Here is a 17,390-nt window from a genome sequence, read left to right as displayed (position 1 = left end):
AGACCAGTCTCTCACTGAAACTGGGGCTTGGCCAGACTGTTTCACTGATGAATTCCTAGGCCCATGTTACAGGTCCATGTTGCCATTCCTGGCTCTTACATGCGTGTGTGCTGGAGATCTGAACCCAGGCCCTCTGCTTGCTTAGCAAACACCTTACCCTCTGAACTGTCTCCCCATCACCTAGCTTGGTTCTTATGTTCTGAAGTCAAGTGGCACCAGTTGTCTACAGTGAGAACGGACCATGGCCTACTCAATGTCATTTGCTTGGTTGAAAGTCACTTCTTTTTCCATTAACCAGTTTTTAATTTCCTTCTGGGTGTGTCTCGATTTGAAAATTGGAAGGAAGATCAGGAGATCACCCCAGCCTACTTCTGCCAGCAGGGGATCTCATCTTTACTGTCTCTTGGGAAGTCACTTAATTCCGGCCTGCAGTTTCCCGGCAGAAGGTGCCATGCTTACAGCCCCATTCCCAGCCAGGCCTCTCCCAGCATTAGGAGCTGTGTACCCTCATGACAGGCCTCTCCCAGACATTAGGAGCTGTGTACCCTCATGACAGGCCTCTCCCAGCATTAGGAGCTGTGACCCTCATAAGCAATAAGTATTTGGGGAAGGGGATGGAGAGATGGCTCAGTGCTTAAGAGGACTGAGTGCTCTTCCAGAGGACTTAGGTTTGATTCCCAGCACCCACATGGCAGCTCACAACTGTCTGTAACTCTAGGATCCAACACCCTCACACAGACATGAATGTAGGCAAAACATCATTGCATGTAAAATAAAAAGAAATATTTTTCTTAAAAAAATAAGCAGATGATGGGTCTGATTTTCTGTAAAGGCACCTTTTACAAGGTGAAACTTACTTGGCTTGAACATATTCAATATTCATAAATGCAGTTTCTACACCAGTGCCCTGAAAAACCAAGAAACTGATTGGGGCCTTGATGCATGGTTTCTGCCTCAAGCCCTGGGTCTGATTCCATCTCAGGCTCACTGTGTATCACCTTAAAAGGGGGGTGGAAGTCATCATGACTTTTAAAGCCATTGATATATCCAGAGCGGTGACCAGTTCAAGGCAGGGACAGTTGGGAGGACTCCCCTTGCTGGGTAACGGGCAGAGTGAATAGAATTTTATGTAAGAAGTGGGAAATAGTAAGAGCTGGAGAGGACAGGAACTCCACAAGGAGAGCAACAGAACAAGAAAATTTGAACACAGGGAACTTCCCAGAGACTCATACTCCAACCAAGGACTATCTGTGGAGATAACCTAGAACCCTGACAATGTAGCCACTTCTGATGAGAACTGATAGACTAAGATCCGAAAGAAGGAAAGGAGGACCTCCCCTATCAGTGGACATGGGGAGGGGCATGCATGCAGAAAGGGGGAGAGGGGGAGGGAGGGGCTTATGGGGGGATACAAAATTAACAAAGTGTAATTAATAAAAGTTAAAAAAAAAAACAAAGAAAGCTACTATTCCTAACCCATTTTGTAAAAAAAAAGAAACTGGTACAGTATATGCTAAAGAGTATTTATGAGCTGTGGCATGCTCTGTCCATGGAATAATAATACAAGTTCAGGAATACATAAATTCTGCCAGGGTTTTAAAACTCCCATTGTGTGCATGCATGCTCAGGTTTAACCTTCCTTCATAAATCCTGAAGAATGTGGAGGAGTCCATGCCTAGCTATTTAGGGACGCAATGACGGATGTGTATTTCAGTGCTACACTGATGTTTATGTGTGTGATTACTTGGAAGAGGTTTTATTTAGTGTTCCATGTTTTATAATTGGCTCTGTTTTTAAATAGAAGCATGAGAACTTTACTTTATCATTAATGATGATATCAATGTGCTGGGTCCTGAGAAGCAACTCCTATTCTTGTGTCTGTAGGAAGCTGAGGCTCAGAACCTATAAAGTCTTGCTCAAGGTCACCTCTAGTTAAGGGGACAATCCCTGTAGACTGCTCAGCCTCAAAGCTAACATTCCCCCTTTGTATCTTCCTCTCCTCTTAGGCAAGGAGTTTCTGACTTCTAAGTATTTACTTGTTGGGCCTTTTTGTTGTTTGTGTCTTTGGTTTTGTGTATACAAAGTGATACCAAAGTAAAGGATTACTGGGTTCTGGTCTTGCAATGTTATGGTTCTATGAACTGCAAACTCTATCTGGGCCCTATTAGAACAGTCACCACAGAGAATGATAGGCGATTGGTAAACGTGAGGTGTGATGAATTGCTGAAATCTACTTTCTTTGAATGGAGAACTTCAGGCCCACAAGTCTGATTGCTAGCTTTTGTGAGGCCTGCTGTTCTGAATGGCGGTGGTAATTTCTGGCTATTAGAAGCCCTCTCTTCCATTTGAAGCCCCATAAAGAGGAGGCAATGACAACTTCTTTGTGTTACTAGCGAGCTTATATGGAAGCTGCCCCCACGTGGGCTAGCTCTGAAGCAGAGCATCTGTTCGTCTGGCAGAGCCACCAAACCCATTTCTGAATTGCCATCGGCATTGATTGGGCCTCTCCAGACAGCCTGCTCACGGTATATGTCACTGTGTTTGAGACACCCAGAAGGGCAACCCCTCTCACTCATTTCCCTAAAGCATGGGAAGAATTGGCAAGTGACCCCGCTCTGCTTTCTCGTCTGTCTCTGGATTCAGCTGTTCCATCTCACTCTACCCAGGCCTTTTATGCTTTCCTCAACTTGGCACAATTGCCACGCACTCATTTTGTAACCATTCATCTAGTGTCCGTCATCTCTTTCCACTGCAAACTTCTTTGGACTGGATGCTGGAGTGTTCCCCCGAAGTCCATCTGCTAAAACCCTTATCCACGGTGTATTAGTATTTGGACGTGGGTAGTGTTTGGGAGGTGGTTACACTGAGATGGAATCTTGTGGATGCCTCCCCCCATAATGGGATTAGTGCCCTCGTAAGAAGGGGGAAGGAAGTTAGAGCTCTCTCCCTCTTACTGTGTAGGGACCGAGAACAGAGATGATCATATGCAAGTGAGAGCTACTCTAGCATCCTGTATCCTGCTCACGCCCCAGCCTCCAAAGCTGTAAGAACTGAACATGTGATATCAGCAGCTAGTTTGTGCTAATTTGTTATGGCAGCCCAAACTGGGACACAGAATAAGGCCTGGCACGGAGGCGACCCTGATAAAAACTTAGTTACTCTCCTGTCTCTCCTTCATTCTCTCCACCACTATCTTCATACTTTTCCAGATACTTAACATCTTACTCACACTTCTGCAAAAAAAAAAAAAAAAAAAAAAAAAAAGCCTCGTTTCATGGGTTTGATCATTTGCTGACATTGAGTTTTACAGGTGTTACTGTTTTTCAGTGAACACGCTAATAACTGAACATCTGAATCAGAGGCTGAGAACTCCCTGTGGCCATATACAAAATACCTTGAGTACCAACTGTCTTTAGAAATTGCCCTCAGTGTTTGAACCACATATATTTTAATCCTCTTGATGGTGTATTTTTACTTTTAGAGAAAGAATTTTATTATGTAAGAGTGTCTTTGTCATTCCAATTCAAGTCTAGAGAGTAAGGGAGGAGATTTTGATGACTTAGAGTTAAAAAAAAATGCCGCTGATCATTTTTCGTATGTTGCTGAGCACTGGGTCTGTTCTTTGCGGCTGCACAGGTAGTCGGGAGCCCAGTGCTTACTCGGCAGCAGTTGTTTCTCTTTCTGTCCTTGGAAGGGTTGGACTTTCTGGTGTTGGTGCCTTCACACAGTCTTCGTATGATATGTATATGTGTGTGCTCATTCAGGGAGGTCACTCATAGAGACTATCATGGCAAAGCCAAAGAGAAAGTTTTTCCTTAGAGCAATGCCATGAGACCATGTTTCATAGACAGTAATGGATGTGCTAGTAACCTCCACCTTCCAAATCATGAAATATTTAAGAAATGGAAACACTGTTTTATCATACTGAGGTGAACTGGTGAGGAGAGTGGTTATCCATAGGAGAGTTCATTGCATTTTTTTTTGTCATATAGTGATTAAGAACACAAAATATAAAATGGTGGAAAATAGACCAAATATTGACGCTATGGGAAACCAAATTAAAAAATGGAACTAGTGACATGGTTCAGTAGTAAGAGTGCATAGCATAGGACCTACAGTTCAGGTCCCAGCACCCATGTGAAATTCCTGGTGTGGTCGCACACAAGTCTGCAATCCAGGCTGTTGGGGGTGGAGACAGGGGCATCCTTTGGGGTTTGCTGGCTGCCAACCTACTCTAAGTTGAGTGAGGGATTGAGTGAGGGTATCAAGGGAAAAGTTGGAAAGTGATAGAGCAGGAGACACAAAGTCTTTCTCTGGCCTCCACACCAGCCCACACTTACATTCATGTATATGACACACACACGCACATATACACATGAAATTTATAATTAAGAACAGTGACCATTTTTCAGATTTCTAGCTTGAAATACCCATGAGGCCCTGATCTAGCTTTTAGATGCCTAGTCCTTTAAAATTATTAAAATTGCCATTGATAAGAAAGCTTTATTCAGATAAAAATATGATCAGAAAAGGCCATATACAAAACATTTAACAATGATACTAATCTTCATTGTTGATGTAACAAATTAATACAAACCCAGTAGCTTAAGAACACAGAATCCGTGTTTTAGAGTTAGGTATAATGTGGGTTTTAATGGGCTTAAATAACTTGTCAGCAGTTCTGTGTGCCCTTATGGAGACTCTTAGAATTTTGTTTGTGTGTTTGTTTTATGGCCTTTTCAAGTATCTACGGCCACATTCCTCACTCATGGTGGCTTCTCTTTCTCCAAGGCACATCAATGGCCCACTGCCTGTCTCTTACAAGGACCTTCGTGATTTCAATGGACCACCCAAATCCTGCAGGATAAACTGTCCCACCTTGCATCCTGACCTGTGAAGACACATACTCACTAATAGGCTCTCAAGATTAGCACCAGCACAAATTGGAAAGTCATTCTTCAGCTAACCATACTACTAATAAAAAAAAGAAAAAGAAAGGAAGGAAGGAAGGAAGGAAGGAAGGAAGGAAGGAAGGAAGGAAGGAAGGAAGGAAGGGAGAGAGAGAAAGAAAGAAAGAGAGAAAGAAGGAAAGAAAGAAAAAGAGAGAAAGAAAGAGAAAGAAAGAAAGAAAGAAAGAAAGAAAAAGAAAGAAAGAAAGAAAGAAAGAAAGAAAGAAAGAAAGAAAGAAAGAGAAAGAAAGAAAGAAAGAAAGAAGGAAGGAAGAAAGAGAAGAAAGAAAGGTGCATTCATTGACGTTTCAGGTCAAGAACCAAGTAGCACTTTTTCGGTTGTTGACCAATGTGAGGTTGAAGTGTCTTGTGGTTGTTTGAATGAATTTCTGGTTTAAACTAACTTTCAATATCAAGTATTTCAAAGTAACACTGACTGGCAGGTGGATCTACACTACCTTGTATGGAACTGGGATCACTATACTGGACCAGTAGCTGGGTGGTCCCTCCACACCCCCACCTTGACAGTGTTCTCTGAGCTCCTTGAATCTTCAGTTCTCCAGTAGCCCTTTGTGTTTGATAGATGCCAGGTGATGACAGACATTGCCAGAGGTCCATGCCTAGCTCTTCAGTGACCCATGTGGCTTACAGTGCACAGAGAAGACCCCACTCTGCTTGGGCTTCTCCTGTTTGAAATCGATCGGTTTGTGGTAACACACTGAGATCCCAGACTGGAATCTGTGAATAAGAAGAGGGTAAAGGTGCGTGTTGACCGTTGGTCTGATGCTTGTGTTTTGATGCTAATTACTGGCCCTCAAGATCTGGTTACTACACTATCCTTGTTGTGTAAACCTGCCTAACACATTATACCTGATTGGTTGATTAAAAGGCCTAAAACCTGGGCAGGGAAGAAAGGGATAGGTGTGGCTAAGGTTCCTGGGCTTTGGGAAGAGGAGAATCATGGGAAGAAGGCAGACTGATGGGAAGAGAGGAGAAAGGAGGACACCGCAATGGGTTAGCATGGAGAAGGAACCATGTGGGTCGGGAGGAATAATGGCATGGAAAGGCCCAGATGAAGAATGCAAGCAAGTATTTACAAGATTATGCATGGAAGGTAGCCCAGATAAGGTTAAGGCGGATGCCATTGGATGGGGGCTGGGAGGTGGATGGTGAGGCTGTTAAGACAGCACAGGTAAGTATCTGCCCCGCCCAAGGTAATTTTGACAATTATAAAATTGAACAGGCGTCTGAGTCTTACTAATTGTGATGATAATGGGTGAAACAATACCGCCATGATAATCACAGGGCTAATAATAAACATTATCTAGCCCAACACTGTTTTGTTTACCACAGCAGGGGTGCAAAGTGTCATTAGGGTCAACCAGTGGAGGTCAAGTCCAAGAGCACCTACTGATGAGCTGTTAGCACGTGCAAGTCCCTGCCCCTTCCAAAGCTCCTTTCCTGTATTGTGAACCGGGGCTTCCACCCCTCATATTGTCACAGGCACTGTGTGCCTTGAGGTCTGTGGAGTCCTGTGCCCTAGGCTTAGCAGAGCATCGGGCTAGCCACAGCTGTCATGTGGCAAGCGTGCTGAATTTTTCCGCCTGGTCTTGTTTTATTTCTCTCAGGGTAGATTCTGCATGGCCTTCGTGCCATGTACTTACAGGCATGTGGAGTCTAGTTCTGCTACAAGAGAACTCACCTGGCTGCTAGGAAGAAACAGATGTGCAGGCCAACACCTGCTGTGTTTGCACCCAACTGGTTAGACCAGCTGGCTGTGGTAGTTATTTTGAGGCAAGAACCTAATGGAAGGAAACAGATGCCAAAGAGACTGACAGCATTGCTACCTGCTTGTGACCCTGTGATACAATCGCCACAGATTTCTAAGCTAATTTCAGAGTAACGTCTATTTACACTTAGGTTGTTGTTGACAGGAAAGTGCACCGTCCACCTGACTGCAAAAGCAGTTCCCTTCCGCAGCTAACCCTTTGCTGTCCGAGACACACACTCAGACTTAGTGACGCTAGGAGTTAGAAAGCAAGGTGTGTTTTTGAGCTAGCAATAAGAGCAAAGAGCCTTAACTTGCTTTTCAGTTTAATTAAGAATGGAAGTCACTTTCTAAATCATAAATGGTAGTAGTTTAATTTGAATATTGTTTGTGAGTGCTTTGAAGGCCCAGTCTTCACATTCAGGATCGAGAAAGTATTTGCAGGGGCTGGAGAGAGAGCTTGTTAGTTAAGAACATGTCTTTACTTTCTGAAGGACTGAGCTTGGTTCCCAGCACCCGTGTTAGGCAGTCGGTGACAGCCTGCAACTTCGCTCTCAGGGGTCACATGACTCTGGTTTCCTTGAGCATTTACACTCAGTACACAGTAGCACACACATACACCTCACTAAAAAGAATTTTTGAAATCTTTTTAAAAAATATTTTCAGGGTTTTATTAGTGGTTTGAGTAAGCATGTAAGAGTGTTTTTAAGGATAAATATTTAAAAAGAAACTTAAATATTGGTAATAGGGCCATTTGTTTTAATTCAGTGAAAAATAGTGTTATTAAAGTTTAAATAGTGCTGAGCAAGCAATTTCCCAAATTATAAGTAATGCTGCACCTGGAGACCCTCAGCGCGCAGACTCCTCATTGTGACGATGGCGGGCGCGTGCTGGCAGGGACCTCATGGAGAAACAGAACCCGTGGTTAGTGATGGGAAGCACAAGGCCGGGGCTGCAGCGTTCCGTCCACAGTAACTCCTTCATGAGGCATCTTATCGGAGCCCAGACTCCCCGGGGAGATGGAGCCTTGTGAGACCGTGTAGCCAGTGGCCAGAATCCTGTGTGAAATGCCTTGTCCTGAAGAAAAGAGAGGATTTCTGTCATTTATGATCATGATTTTCAAAGGATCTGGGGAAGCAAGGCTTTGAGAAGAGGTGTGTGTGCGTGTGCGTGTGTGTGTGTGTGTGTGTGTGATCTGCATTGACATGGCATGGAGGTGGCTTTTTGACATCGACACTAGTGAATTTCAGGGTTTCTTTTCAAGGAGTGGGAGTAAACGATTTTTATTCTTCAGGGACCTGTTCAGATAAAAATAGATCTGCTAATGCAAGATCCAGAGTCAAGAATAAACTATATTCTTTGAGGTTATACAAGTTCCTTAGCGCGTTGCCGAAGGTAGCTCAAATAATTGCTTTTTTAAAAAGCTGTGTTTTAGAAGGCCCATCCAGATAATATTAGAAGGTAGTAGAAAATGTCAGGTGACTACACTAATGTCAATTTTTCAAATTGTAAGTACTTCACTAGCCTCAGGAAACCCTTTGTTTTTCTGAGTAATTAATGCAATTGGAAAATCAGGGGTAAAAGTAAGATAAGATTGTGTAAGGTCGGAGGAGTGACCGTGAGTGCCGTGATTCATCTACAGGTTCCCCTGGGTAGGACAAGGTCCATTTAGCAGGCATCGCTTTTCAGCTAACCACAACAGTCCTCGAAAAAGAAAAAAAGGAAGTGTGCCATTTGACAAGCGTGGCGTGGAAATTTCCAGGCTAACGTTTTTGTCAAGTCTTTCACAGGAAGGCCACTGACAAGGACCGCACTGGTAGGACAGTGACCCCGGAGCCGGCTGTCATCCTTCAGTGCGGCGTGACTTCTCACTGCGCGCCTACCGTGCCCCAGCAGTGTTTTGTGTACCTAATAGATTTCATTTGAAATGTAGGTTTACGTTTAATCTATTTGATTTTCCTAACTGTGGCTTAAGGTCTTTGTGTTACATATAGGGGCATTGTTGTCTCAAACAGAAATAGGCGCGATTAAAACAAGGCGCTGTTTCCAGGTCCCTCGGCCAAAGGGCAGGGCTGGGATCCGAACCAGGTCCTTTGATTCTGGAGCCTGCGGCTCTGCTTTCTACAGTGCCGTGCCACACTCAGCTCTGATAGTCCTGTCCCACTGAAGGCACTGATGACATCGTTTTGTGGGGTTCCTTTCTGCTCTTCCTCATTTAAACCACAGTCTGATATGGTGTTCAGGTACTCACTGGGTTGCTGCACCTCAGGTTTTGATGGTGAACCTAGCCTTCAAATGGTCTCCAGGACCACGGCTTTAAGTTACATTGAATCTAGGAAACTTTTTAGCCACTTACCTTCTCATGGAACCTGAGCACAAGCATTCAAAGAGCCGAGTACTGTTTACTGTACCTGTGTATTCTGAGGTCCTCTTAAGAGCAATTATGGGGTCTGGAAAAGGTTTACAGTAAACCCTCGCTTGTACCTTTTCAGAACGCCTGTAGCCTGCCCAGCTCTTTCGTTCCTTCACACCCTCTGAGGCACATGCTATCGACACCTGCTTGGTCAGCCTCCCCCACAGCTGGTAGCTCCATGATCATGCACACTCCATCAGCATTTGCCTTTGACTTGACATTTCTGTCAAAATGCCTCATCAGCCATGGTGGAGGTGACCCCCTGAGTAAGATGAGCCTGGAAAGGATATAATCCTTTTTGCTTCTAGAAAATTTGATTTGGCCTGAGTTATGAAATAATATCCATTTGTGTTATAGCTCAGTGGTTCTCGGGCCTGGCTAGACATTAGGATTACCTAAGGAACTTTTTAAAAACACCAACTCTCTGGGACTTTTTCCAGAATAATTAAATCAGAGTTGCAACGGCTGGAGCCTGGCATGGCTTTTTTTTTCAAAGCTCTGCAAGCAAGTGGAATGTGCAGCAAAGGGTGAAAGACTGGAGAGGAACATGGAGAGGAATGGAGGAGGTTCCTGCCCTGCTGCTGTTTTTGCCAGAGACACAATTAGTACTGCTAGTGAACACTTATTAGGTGCCTACTGTATGCAGACATTGTTCTTGTTTGTTTGTTTGTTTGTTTGTTTGTTTGTTGTGGAATGGTGTTTGCCTCATGTTTTTCTTGTAAGCCAGATGTGCTTTTACAGATGTGCATATGGGAATCTTTGAGGGTGAAAAATACTATAATCTTAGTAGAATGACATTCTTTGGGGGGGGGGGGTACTCCCTGCCGCAAAAGATGCTTAACCTGCTTGCTGGGTATATATCTGATTTTTCATGTCCATACAAAGTTGCAGTGGCTTGCATATGGTTGGTTCTTTCAGCAGAGATCACTATAGTTCCCATGGTGATCACATGGATGAAACACAGCAAACAGCAGCCTAGAGCCTTGGCCGCCTAGTTCCTACTGTCAGGCCTCACCTGAGTTATAAAATAAATCATTGCTGAAAATAGTGTATAATTCGAAAAATCCTGAGAACACAGGGTGTGGGAGATTCTGGTGGTACATATGAGCTCTGCTGATGGTTTAAGCTGTCACTCCCATATACTTACATTGGCAGATGGTTCCTTATGCTTTATGTGCAGGCTTCTAAAAAGACTCCGTTATGAAGGATGGTTAAGGGCAGGGTGGGCTCCAGAGTGTGGAGTGTGAATCAGGCAAGGGCATGTCCTCTGGCCCAGCCTGGGTCCAACTTAGTACTTCCTCTCTTTTTCTCCCTTTCCAGAATTCAGATCTTGAGCTATCTGCCCAAAGGCCCCAAGCTCTTGCTTTTCAGTCTCTTAAAAGTAACACTGAATGTAATCACCTGCAAGACTGACCAGCTTTGTTGCCTGGAAGCCTATTCTAAGCAAAGCATTTTGATAGAAGCTCATCCTTTGATGTCTGTAGCAAATAAATTCTCTGTTGCATTTTCAAACACCCTGACAGTTTTGTTTACTTTGCCCTATGAAAGCCTAATGTCCTAGGATAAAAAGCTCTGCTTAAGTACTAAGGAATTACAGTCACACCTGAGAATTGCCTGTGCGTACCAAGGAAAGGCCTGTCTTCCTGTAGCTGCCCCACCCCTGAACTCTGTTGGCATCCTTGAGTTTGAGCAGGGTACCCGGAGAGCACACTGAATGGAGTGTGCTGGGATTTGTTATGTCCTTTGTGGGGAAGAAATATTCCAGACATGATCGTCTATACTGGGTGTGTTCTTGTAGGCTCTTCCTGAACACTCTTCTGGACATAGGCAACTCTGTTTAGACATACTCTCTTATTAAGCTGGATGCTGATCCCCATCTTCATGCATGTGCCCCTGGTGGAGTTTGGCACAGTTCGGAGCCTCTAACGAATTGTCCATCATGTTCACGTTTAAAGGGCTTCTCTGGCCTTGTCATGTGCATGGCAGGTATTTCTGTTGTACCTTGTACTTTAAAGTGGACCTTGCCCTCTGATTAATATATACACATGGCCGATTAGAGTAAGCCCCTGTGGCCATCAGATGGGTTATAAATAAGAACGCTACAAAGTGAAAGAGATAGATGATGACTCAGTATGGAAAAATTTGTATGCCAAACCCCACTTATTTATTGCATTTGGAAAAAGGTTCCCAGTTGAATTGTCCCTGGCTTAAACTCTGCTTCCCCTTTTATTCCAATTTTTTAAGTTATTTTTATGGTGTACTGTCAAAAGCACCTTTCATCTTCTCAAAGTAGGACATTTATCATATTCCCTAATCTGTTATTCATAAGTACCTTGTGCTTCCGGTGTCTTCTGCGTTTGTTCCTGTAGCAAGCTCTGCTGACAGAGTGTTCCCTGGGTTAATGAGTTCCCCTGCTGGCTAGGAGCTTCCAGGTAGATGTCTCCCTGTGGTCCAGGGTCACCAAATGGCATCATGTGCACTGCCCAGGCCACAGAACAATCAAGAAGGCAGCGTGCTTGGCTTTTCTGATGGGTTAAAAGTAAAACTTAGCAAGGCTTAGAGCCTCTCTTGAGTTGTGTCTGTGTGTGTGTGTGTGTGTGTGTGTGTGTGTGTGTGTGTGTGTTCATTTGCACAGGCGTGGATGGTCGACATTGAGATGTCTTGTTTAAAGGTTTCTCCGCCCTTTTGGAGATGGGGTCTCCGAGTTCCACTAGAACGGCCAGCCAGTGAGCCCTCGGGATCTGGCTGTCTCCACCCTGCCAGCATGGGGGTTGCAGGCTGTTGCCTCATGACTGGACTTGTAAGTGGTGTGGGGACCCATGCCCGGGCTCTCACTCCTGCGTGGCCAACACTCCTCCTGAGTCTCCCTTCAGCCCTCCTGAATCTCTTCCTTATTAGGAAGCGATGTCCATGTTCTGTGAACACACACCAGCAGGTGGCCATTGATCACATTCAGGCTAGGTTGAAAGGATGAAGGGAAACTGGCAAGTTCAAGGCAAACAGTGTCGGTTCTCCAAAGTCTGGTTCAGGCCCAGCAGCGCCTGCTTCCCTTCGTTCCTGGTAACAGAAGCACATTTGCAGAGCTAGGGAATCTGGACTTTGGGAGGGCCTGGACAGTCCGCTTGTTAGCTGGTTCTGCAGGTAGTAGATGCTCAAAAACTTCCAGTTCGGAATAAACTCGACAGGTGTTGGATGTGTGTTTCTGCATGTGGACTCTTCTGTGCATGCATGCACATGCGTGTCCCTGCCCAAACTAACCACAGGAGTAACATCCGCTGAGCTGGCGATCAACTACCCGTCTTCCCTTGGTACTTTTGTCTGGATAGAGAGATATATAGAATGCCCATTTTTGGATAACTTTATACCATCTTGGGAGCCAAAAAATTTACCGCTCAATGTTTTTCCCCCCTAGGAAATTCCACGTACTTGGATGACCATGGACCACCTCCTAGTAAGGTAAGGTCTTTGGTTTGTGGCATGATCTACTTCTCCTTTAACAGTGCACAGAGGCTTGTGCTCCAGCTCCCGTGCATCCCGTGAGCTCAACCAGGTCCCCCCTGGCACGGATCGCTCAGACACAAGCAGTAGATGGATGGTGTCAAAGGATTCTTCAGCTTTAATGGCCAGGAACCAGAAGAGCCTGAAGATAGCCAGAGTGACAGGGGAGGAAAAGCCATTATTTGATCTGTACTTGTGGCTGCCTGGGCCTTGACTTTGGTCCACCTCTTCTGTGTTGCTGTCTCATGGTCACTGGCACTGACTGATTTGTTTTGGCTCTTGAGGTGAGGCACGTGATGGAGCCTTCCGCCTTCCCCATGGTGTGGGGCCTAGAGGCTAGTCTCCTTTCTGTTGCCCTCTCTCCGGCCCGCACTAACTGCATTACTCCCCTCGTGCTCAGATAGTGTCCTTCCAATTCTGTTCTGTTAGCTGTGCCTGCGTCCCCCTTCCTATGAGCAGTTTCACTTAACTTTTGATGACAGAACGCTTGATAAATAGAATTTTCCTCTCACTCTCTACTTTCTTCAGCTCTGTGAAAGCCAAAGGCAAACTCACTCAAATGTGGAGAAAACAAAACAAAGCAAACCAACAAATAGAACCCAGGATGAAAATGATCTTGGCGTGCGAGAAAGCTACATGTAATGCGGTGGACTCTCCTTATCCTAAACATAGGTCTTTTGTGCATTTTTGACACTTTTTTCCCTCTTTTTGCAAGTGACAGTGTTAGCCAAGCAGCCATGGAAGAGGAAGTTGTAATTGACAGCATCAGAAGTTGGTGACCATGTACTAGTCAGTCTTACTTTATCCATTTTTATAGCTAAGCTGTAATTGACAACATCAGAAGTTGGTCATCATGTACCAACTTTACTTTAGCCATTTTTATGGCTCTGAAAACCTCGGTGTCCTTACACTTGGTTTCTTAAAATTTGACAACAGAAGGTCACGCCTGCCAAGTGTAGGTACAGCAGTAAGAAGATAAGATGTTTCAATCTCCACCACACTTTCAGGTTTGACCTTTGAAAACAGTTTGTGTGTGTGTGTGGTTTTTGGTTGTTGCTGTTTTAAAAGACAGAGTTTCACATCAGCCCAGGCTGGCCTTGAACTCACTGTGTAGCTGAGGGGGACCTTGAGTTTCTGATCTTAATCTCCTGAGTATTGAGATTGATGGTGCTTGGTCCAAACCCAGGGCCTTTTGCATGCTAGGCAAGCACTCTTGCCTACATCCCCAGCCCCTTGAAAAACTATTTCTGAAGGTGTATTAGTTCTGCCAAAACTTTGTATGACAGACACCAAGGGAATTACTTAATATTCTAAACCTCAGTTTTTCCTGCGCAGAGTTTGATGAAAGTCACTGTCTAGAACACAGGATGTCTGAACAGCACTCCTCACAGAAAAATGACATTCAGGAAATCAGCAGCCCGTCCTTACTTGACTGGTACAACCTTAAGGTTGTTGATGAACTGTAGGATTCATCATAAGTGAAGGTACCCTCCTGTCTGGCCCAGTGTGCTCTTTTGGGTTGCTTGGGATGTTACAGACAATTGTTGTGTTTACAAATGGGAAACAAGAAAAAGTCTCCTAGGGGTAATGGCTATAGAAGATGCTAGGCCAAAAATCAGGGCTTTGCCTAACACATGCACCGTGTGTCCTTATACAACCCTAGACTCAGAGTGGCAAGTAATGCCTCCTTATTGAATCCTTGAGTTGGATCTGAGTTTGAACTCCTGGTTCCCATCCCAAGTTCTTCCCATGAGGCTAGGACTCAATTGTGAGCTACCATCACGTTGCCAGTAGCTTTATTAAAACACACACTGTGCTGCCCAACCCCACCATTTCTGATTCCATGATTTGGGGTAGGACCTGAGAATCAGTATTTCTGACAGGGTCCCAGGATGGTCACGGTGTGGGTCTGCAGTCCTCATTTGAAAGCAGTTTCTGGAGAGGCCATGAGTGAAGAAAAATATTCCCCCAGACCTTTGCTGTGCTGTTTTCACTGCATGGCTTATTATGTAAATGTTATTTATTAATAAAACGATGATTCACCATCATTAAGGGTTTGGGATTTTAGTTTTAAGTAAGCTTTTTTCATTTGGCCAGCAACTTGCCCAGGAGGGAGGATAGGAGAGGGAGAGGGAAAGAACAGCACACATCACATCTCATGGTTCCTTAGCTCCCTGCTTTTGTGCCCATGCTCTGGCTTGAAGTCAGACAAGGGGATAAGGACACTGTGGGCCTATTGCCTGATTGTTAGGATTTCTTAGTACAGTCTGATAAACTAGGTTTTTCCCCTGGCAGAATATTCGGGCCCACTTGACTTTATAATGATGGGTAAAAATGCCTACTGGTATGTTTCCGCTGAAGTGAAACTGAACCCCACAAGTGATGAATGTGGCTTCCAGATCAAGGTCCCTGCTGTATCCCCTGAGGCAGAAGGCTAGTCATTTAGCTCTGCAGACGCCCGGCTTAGGTGGACACATGGCGGCACCCAGAAGACAAGGACTCCCGCATGTCTGGCCTCTGGAAGGGATCCAGCCTGGCAGGCGAAAGCCAGATAAAGGCCAGACCATAGTTTTCATATTTGCTTAGCACTCAGAAATAACGTCTTGATGCCAAAACCAAGCGTTGTGATCTTGAGAAAAGAAAAGTTTTAAGCCCTGAAAGTTAGCGCAGGTTCTCTTTTATTAAAAGTCCAGGCAATGAGCTTTACATTCCACAAGGGCTGGCCGTATGGCAAATGGGGTGTGCCACCTGGGGCACCCTGAGCCCGCACCCCTTCTCCCCAGGATTTTCGTGAGAGAAAAATGAACTCCCGTGACTTTTCACTTGGTTTTGAAGTCTCCTTGGACCTCAGAGCCCACGCACTCTTTGAGAGAAGCCGTTATAGACGGGCCAATGGTTTCTGTAGACAACGCCTTTACTACCACTGTGCTGTGTGAGGGTGCAGCTCTGCTGTGCGCAAAATGTGGGTCGCTAGTGAGCACAGTGCAATGGTATTCTTGAATGCAAAACCAGGCACAGAATATCACAGACGGTATGATAGCCAGATCTACAGTGAAAAACATGACAGGTTTCTAATGGTTTTCTATTTTCAGGCAGTAGGGTTTCAGGAAATTTTAATTTTTTCTCTTTCTTATATTTTTGTACATAATTGAAGTTCATTAAAGCAGTGCTCTGTCATTTGAAAACTCAGGGAAAGCAATTTCTGGGGAAGACTAAAGTTGAGCTTAAGAGGCAGCACCCTGATGAGCTTGGCTCACAGCACACTGCCTGAGAAGCTCTTTATCTGGGGTGTCCCTCGCTGGTGGGGACAGTGGCCATTAGCACTGTGAGTTCTCTTGGAAGTAAGTGACTACAAGTTATCATTTCCTGCTCTGGGTGCCCCATGTATGGCAGACAGAGCAGGAGGCAGGTCCTAAGCAACTTCAGGATAGTAAAGTCAGAGCCCTTAGCTGATCCGTATCTCTGCCAGACACTTTGCATGAAAAATTTACCCTCTATCCATTTCTATAAAGAGGAAGTAATGCTTAAGATCTGTGTTGTACAAACAGGAGAGCTGGATCCCAGGGAACCTGAGTAATTTCCCAAAGGTCAAATCCCAAGTGTCAGACTTCAGCTGCTTTTCCAGTGCTGTGTGGTACCAGGGCCTGTGCATTTAATAATTTCAAAATATAAACACTTCGTCTCTCTCTTTTTTCCAGACAGGGTCTCTCTGTGTAGCTCTGACTCTCCTGGGCTCACTTCGTAGATCAGGCTGGCCTTTATATGTTCACTTTATATGGTTTTTCCCAGTCATTTTGTTTTTATGTCTATCTTTGTCATTTTCACATTTTCAAACCATGGACGTGGTAATAGCATTCTGTGTCCACATAGCCAAACGGGCCAGGCCTTGTTCTTTTCAAAGAATATCATTTGATGAGGTCCCTTCCTCTTAAATGACTGTAGAAAAATACCCTATGTTCTTCTTGTCCTGATAGAGATAGGTAGGTAGATGATTGATAGATAGATAGATAGATAGATAGATAGATAGATAGATAGATAGATAGACAGACAGACAGACAGATGGTCTGCTCACTGATCCTTGATCTGAGAGAATGAATCTAGCCTGCCATCACATGAAGACTCAGAGTTGACATTTTTTCACCCATGCTCATCTGTGCTGCTGTCTGACTCTGCATTTATCTCTGCTTCCTCAAGCACAGTGGTTCTCATCCTTCCTAATGCTTTGACCCTTTAATATCATTTCCTCATGCTGTGGTGACCCCAACCATAACATTATTTTCATTGCTACTTCATAACTGTAATTTTGTTACTGTTATGAATTGTGATGTGAATATCTAATATGTGACTCCTGTGAGAGGGTCGTTTGACCCTCAGAGGGCTCATCAACCACAGATTGAGAACCACTGCTAGTGTTTGTGGGAACCTCTCCCTCTGTCACTTTTCTTCTCTTTGTTGCTAGAGACAGGAATGGACATTTCTAAATATTCTTCAATGTAAGTTAGAAGCAAACTACACAGAATGTTGAGGAGGTGGCAGAGTGCTTGCCTGCTATGCGTAAGGTCTTGAGTTCAATGCTTAGCACCACTGCAAAAAGTAGAATGAGGGGAAGATAGGGAGGGGGTGAGAGTGAGGGGAAGTTAAGGAGGGAAAAAGAGGGAGGGGAAGGGAAGGACGACAGGGAGGGAAGGAGAAAGAGAGAAGATTACAAAGATAGTCTCTCCACTCATTATTTCTATCTTCTGGACATCTTTTGGAAAGATGA

The 17,390-nt window shown here is 44.6% G+C and overlaps 1 protein-coding gene across 3 annotated transcripts in view; it reads left to right on the top strand.

Moving 5' to 3' along the window:
* The window catches only part of Ust (uronyl 2-sulfotransferase), a 328,830-nt gene that overhangs the window by 93,469 nt on the left and 217,971 nt on the right, over positions 1 to 17,390 (top strand). For all 3 annotated transcript variants that reach the window (XM_055608072.1, XM_055608071.1, XM_055608070.1), the window contains exon 2: positions 12,543 to 12,586. In XM_055608072.1, the coding sequence (XP_055464047.1) occupies positions 12,543 to 12,586 (44 nt within the window). The remainder of the gene's footprint in view (positions 1 to 12,542; positions 12,587 to 17,390) is intronic.

This window comes from Psammomys obesus, unplaced genomic scaffold (genome assembly GCF_907164565.1).
Source record: "Psammomys obesus unplaced genomic scaffold, mPsaObe1.curated_primary_1811, whole genome shotgun sequence".
Taxonomy (NCBI): Eukaryota; Metazoa; Chordata; class Mammalia; order Rodentia; family Muridae; genus Psammomys; species Psammomys obesus.
Note: the sequence above shows the minus strand (reverse complement) of the source record. Positions and strands in the feature narration are given on the sequence as shown.